Here is a 6,081-nt window from a genome sequence, read left to right on the forward strand (position 1 = left end):
TTTACGACCGTGTTGCACTGACGCAACAATTTATAGATATTTGTAATCTTTGATATGCCTACTCCGCATATTTTAAAGAAATAGCATAAAAATTGTAGCATAAAAGCATATTTAAGGCATCTTTCATTTTCACGTATATAAAACTTGAACGCTAAGACCTTTTTCTCGTTTTTAAAAACTGTTTTGACATGTCGTTAAATGCGAAAGTTAAACAGCCATAACCTGTCAATGGAATGTCCAATTGAAGTGCAACAAACTGTATTGTAGTGGTAATTTATTCTCTTTCCTAATACCCACAAACACCCATTTCGATCTCTGCCCAGTTCTGTCTCATTTTGCCAGAATGCCTCAAATTTCTCCGCTGAGCATGTTTTCCCAACACCTATAACTTCCCATGTTCCAGTGCTGTTTTAAAGCCACATAATCAAGTTTGTGAAATTTAAATTGAAACGATAGATATACATTTTTGAGTTTCACTCCAAAAAACAGATTGTATTTTTCAAAATTGCTACTTTTCTAGCTATACAAAAATTGTTTACTTTTGAATGAGACACTAAACAGAAAATTCGGCACAATTTTGTCTGTGGAATAAATACTTTACAAATTTCAAACTATAAGCGGCCCAACAATAATTCAATTCTCACAGGTAGACTGGTTCCTTGCCCCTATTAGAATCGTTATAATTTAGGAACCAACATGCAGGCTGGACCTGATAGTGCACAAAAGCAACCCAAAAATGAAAGTTACTTTGAGAAGGTTGTAGACACCAAAAAAATGGGAAAATAGTGTTTTTTACTCGGTAAAATAAACAAATACAAGTCGCCAGGAGAAAACATACTTTTTTGAAGAGCACAGGCAAGTACATCTTTAACCCTAACCTTCCCAAATCCTCCAAAATCCTCTTTGCAAAATGGAGGATTTTGCAGGATTGAGGCTATAATATGCAAAAATGTGTGGCCGATTTTGGAGAATGCACTGTGTCAAGGTCTTGGGCCGGACCTTGTGCTGTTTATGCTCAGCTGTGCATAAATTTAGCCCTTGATTATACTTGAAATCTTCCACACTGCTCCAGGATGTCACTGGCTCTGCCTCAACATATTGACAGTGATTGCCCGAGGATTTTGCAGGATTGACGTAGTGGTCACCCCTCCAAGGACCATATTTAAGAAATAATGAAGGATTTGCAGGATAGAGGCTGTATGCAAGTTTTACATGGAGGCAGTTGGAGGATTTTGCAGGATTGAGGTTACATCCTCGCAAAACTGCCTAGGGAGTTAGGGTTAATGGTACACAACACAGAGTATAAAAAGCCGGTCTTCACCTTATAATATGCCAGTGCATTGTTGATCATTAGTTCAACATCTGACTCCATCTGTTCCACTGTATCATATTCCTCCATCTTCATTCGCTGTTGTATCTTCAGCAGGTCAATGGGACTGCTCACTACATCATAATACTCTGGTGCCCCCCTGGAAAATCAACAGTCATAGTTATTACAATAACAGTGATGCTATCAATGCATCCATTTTGATTCAGCGTTTGGATTAGTAAAATTGCCCAGATGAACTGTAGGAATCTCAAGTTTCATGTTTAAACATATGTGAAAGAGAGTTACATGTCACCACTGTCTGTTAACTTTTTTAACCCTCCTGCTATTTAAACAGTCACAGACAGTCAAAATTTTCACCCACTTCCCCTGCTATATACTTCTAACACAGGCTAGTCACCAGCAGTCAGATAATATGTTAAGCAAGCACTGTGACTAGTCAAACAGTCAACAGACAAAGCAGGCAAGTTGTGGGAACAGCTGGCTTATCAATCACCTACAGTCAAAGCAAAGCTGTATCAATTTACATGGGCAGTCACGACCAGTCAATCCTGCTTCATATGGGCTGGGAATTCTTAAAGCTACAGTCCATCATTTGCAGCCATCCGAATAGTAACTGTCATAATTACTGTTGAAAAACAAACTTGGTTGAAAGATAGTAAGGGGACTAAACTTCCTGTGAAATTATTCTTTCTGGCAAGCTGTCATTTTGAAGTAATCAACGAAAGAAGGCCTTTCCAACGGTGCGTCTTAAGACGCACTGTAGGAAAATTTAAATTAGTAGTTCGTTTTGTTATTCGGCGAAGCGCGCGCAAGCATTGGCACGACGCACACGCGTGCGCGCTTGCTATAATTCGTCGGATCAGTGCGCGACATCGCCTACAGCTGCAATCGGCTCAGTGAGAACGCGTCTCGGACGCTGAGTTCAAAACCTGATTCAGCAACTTTTGATTTGAAATTGAGATCCTAGAATGCTGTTTTTCTCGGAATAAACAGCTGAAGCTGAGCTGAAACTTCATCAGGTTAGTTGTTCAGTATCCTTCATTAGGTTTTGAACGCTTTTGTTGCTTCAAATGAACAAAATGCACAAATTACAAATGATGGACTATATCTTTAATAGCTGAAAACAGTCACTTGATTGATTTTGGGTCATAGCTCCCCACAAGGGCATGTGGCCCCCTTGTGCTCCCAACTTAGAATTTGGGAGAAGGCAAAAATGAGCATTTCTCTTGGTTAAAGCCACTGAGGGCTCCCCCTCCTGTTTCAGAAAGGCCCTCCCCCTTATCCCCTGCAAATGTAGAAACCCAGTTATACCGCTGCTTACCCAGTCATCATTTCTTATTGATTTCCCTACCATCTGACCATGAGATGACTGAAATGGGAGGTCTAGTCCCTCTGGATGGGATGCCAGTCCATCACATCTTATTTCCCACCAAATGCCCAGGTACACAATATACAAACAGCAGATGGATTTGAACCCCGAACCCTCTGATCACCAGCCCCCAACTGGCATGCTCTGATGGTCTTCTTCAATTTTTTGGGTTTAATTCGGAAGTTTCTAACCCGCTCAACCAACTTGCTCGCCTACAAAGACTCCAAAATTCTGCCGCTCGAATTGTGACCCTGACACCCTCTAGAACCCATATCACCCCGATTTTGCAGTCTCTGCATTGGCTCCCTGTTGCTGACCGGATTACGTACAAACTGTTACTGCTTGTTTTTCATTGCTTTCATGATTCAGCTCCTGAATACAACATAGACCTATTAACTCCATATAATCCATCCAGGCGATTGAGATCTTCTGATGCTTCTTTGCTGGTTGTCCCTCACACTCACAAATCTTGGGGTGATCGATCATTTTCTCACGCAGGTCCTCATCTTTGGAACAAACTAGCCCTCGCCATTCGCAATATCTCATGGCTTTCTGAATTTAAAGTTGCCCTAAAGACCTATTTGTTTCAGACCACTCAGAATATTCTTGTTTAGTTAAATTTAATTGTTTTGTTATTTCCGATTTGATATAATTTTTGTTTGCGCCATGAGCGTCATTTATGGCGGATAATGGCGCGGTATAAATTTCCGTTATTATTATTATTTTGACATCCACATTGTACTCCAGGCAACAGGGGTAAATTGGTTTTCCAAGTGACACATCATATGACAAGCAGCTGTATTGCAACCCTAACCACAAGGCAACATTCCTTCTAATGATATCCACACATAAAATCTTTGAAATCCAAATGCTACCTTCGTTTGGGCACTCTTATAAAAGCTTCACACAGCAGCCGGCCATCGTCAGTTTTGTAGTTCCTGATGGTATCATACAAATCTTGGATGATATCCGCCTGTGAAAGATTTACAACGTCAGCAAATAATCATTACTCAGCACTAATATATTTAAGCTGCGAGACAATTTGCATGCCAAGACAACCGTACCTTCGCTCCACCCCAACCACTGCTTTAACTAACTTTTGAAAGATAACCAAACCCTTGTTCAGCAGAGGATCGTGCCTCACGCTATCTTGTACCCATGATGAATAGTGGACATTTTCTGATCCCTACCACGTAAATACGACATAAAAGCTTAAAGCTATAGTCCATCATTTGCAGCCATCCGAAAAGTAACTGGCGTAATTATTGTTGAAAAACAAACTTGGTTGAAAGATAGTAAGGGAACTAAACTCCCTGTGAAATTATTCCTTCTGAGAAGCTGTCATTTTGAAGTAATCAACGAAAGAAGGCATTTCCAACGGTGATTCTTAAGAAGCACCGTAGGAAAATTTAAATTAGTTTTGTTATTCAGCGCAGCGCGCACAAGTATTGGAACGACGCACACGCGCTTGTTATAATTCGTCGGATCAGTGCGCTACGTCGTGTATAGCTGCAATTCAAAACAATTCAAAACATGATTCAGTAACTTTTGATTTGAAATTGAGATCTTAGAATGCTGTTTTTCTCGGAATGTACAGCTGAAGCTTAGCTGAAACTTCATCAGGTTAGTTGTTCAGTATCCTTCATTAGATTTTGAACCCTTTTGTTGCTTCAAACAACCAAATTGCACAAATTACAAATGATGGACTATAGCTTTAAATGTGCCACAAAAATAAATGAAAGATGTACAATTTGTATATTACCTACTCATTTTGAGTGCCTTTTGATTCATTTACATTGTGGAAGGTCATGTGAGCTTGATATATACAAGGAAAGTACAAACTGTACCTTCTCAGTCCTTCTGATATGAAAATCACAGGCGTGTGGAAAAAGGCACACCTGGATTTTTCTAGGCGTGTGGTTTTTCTAGGTGTGTGACTTTCTGGGTGTGTGATTTTCTAGGTGTGTGGTTCTGCATGGGCGTCGCCAGGATTTTTTCTAGAGGGGGGCAAATATTGTTGCCAAAAAATGCTGTATTTCTCAACACATTCTCGATTTATCAGTTTTAGAGGGGGGCAGGGACATTTTGCCCCCCTCCCCCACCATTAAATTTGCACCACTATGACTTCGCGCCTCTTTTTCTTTGCTTTTTTCTCTTTTTTTTTTTCTTCCTTTTTTTTTTTTTTTGCTTTTCCAGGAGGGGGGGGGGGGCAAGTGCCCCCCTTGCACCCCCCCTCGCGACGCCCATGTGATTCTGTGATCCAGGGAAATTCAGGCGTGCAATTATGTACACTTCTCTGGAGCTTTTAGGCGCGCCTCAAACCAGAAGGACTGCCTCTGGAACAATATTCATGTTTTTCACAATCTAAGATCTACTCACTGGATCCTGAGACTGCACCGACTTCTTCCTTCTTTTGATGGGGAAATGGAGCAATGTGGAGGAGGCAGTCTCTTCCTCTGGCTCCTTGACGTCAGTCGATGTGGCTGATCGTCGGCGCTTGGTCATGCTTGCACACTGTAAACCAATCATGTGTAATAATGCAAAAGGATGCTAAATTTACTGCACAAACCGCGCAGGAAAATCGTGATTTCTTCCCCCAAGAAACTGTTCAAAATTGCAAAACAGGTGTCATTAGAATTGAGAAAAGTCGGCTTTTGATTGTAAATTTTGTAAAGGGGATTTTGGAGCTATAAAAAACATTTTTGACTCTAATTTGTTCAACACAAAACAGGGGCCCTACCATACACGATCGCCGTATTCTGCAATTGTGCCCCCCCCCCCCCATCACCCGTTAATACCACCCCCTCCCCCCCAATCACCGCCCCCCCCCCCCACATTTGCTCAACACAAAACAGGGGCCATACACTACATGATCGCCGTATTCTGCAATTGTGCCCCCTCCCCTTCAATACCGCCTCCCCCAATCACCGCCCCCCCCCCCCCCCCCCGGGCAATTAAGCGCGCAAGAGACCCAACGGTATACCGCCGGCCGGCCGGGCGTACACGGCCGGTCAGTCAGTGTCGCGCACTTGCGATCAGCAGTCTCCGTTGGCCCATAAAATTCACCTCAATTTGCAGATCTTTCAGTGAATGTATAATGTGTTCATTGAAGAGTTCCCATCTACTTCTGCTGCTTAAGATTCTTCAGACTTTCCAGAATCAAACAATTTCTAAGACTTTATTTGGAAGCAAAGGCAACAAAGAACAACAGTTTGTACGAATGATCACAATAGTCTGCTTATTTTCATGCCAATGGCGATTTACCTTACGTTATCGTCTTTTGGGTCTGGGGAAAAGACTGTCAACCTTTTTCCCGATGTATTTGTATGCACCGGTGTGTTTTATGAACAGATAGGCCTATGATAACTTTTGTTGGGCTCGT

General features: G+C 41.7%; 1 protein-coding gene across 9 annotated transcripts in view; it reads right to left on the reverse strand.

Moving 5' to 3' along the window:
• LOC119732391 (protein polybromo-1-like) overlaps positions 1–5,949 on the reverse strand; it is a 70,147-nt gene extending 64,198 nt beyond the window's left edge. For all 9 annotated transcript variants that reach the window (XM_038205876.1, XM_038205875.1, XM_038205870.1 and 6 more), the window contains exons 1-4: positions 5,766–5,949; positions 5,079–5,213; positions 3,575–3,672; positions 1,322–1,469 (exon numbers count right to left, since the gene is read on the reverse strand). In XM_038205876.1, coding sequence (XP_038061804.1) covers positions 1,322–1,469; positions 3,575–3,672; positions 5,079–5,204 — 372 coding nt within the window. In that variant the 5' untranslated portion in view covers positions 5,205–5,213; positions 5,766–5,949. The remainder of the gene's footprint in view (positions 1–1,321; positions 1,470–3,574; positions 3,673–5,078; positions 5,214–5,765) is intronic.
• Between the last annotated feature and the right edge of the window lie 132 nt (positions 5,950–6,081).

This window comes from Patiria miniata, unplaced genomic scaffold (genome assembly GCF_015706575.1).
Source record: "Patiria miniata isolate m_02_andy unplaced genomic scaffold, ASM1570657v1 HiC_scaffold_24, whole genome shotgun sequence".
Taxonomy (NCBI): domain Eukaryota; kingdom Metazoa; phylum Echinodermata; class Asteroidea; order Valvatida; family Asterinidae; genus Patiria; species Patiria miniata.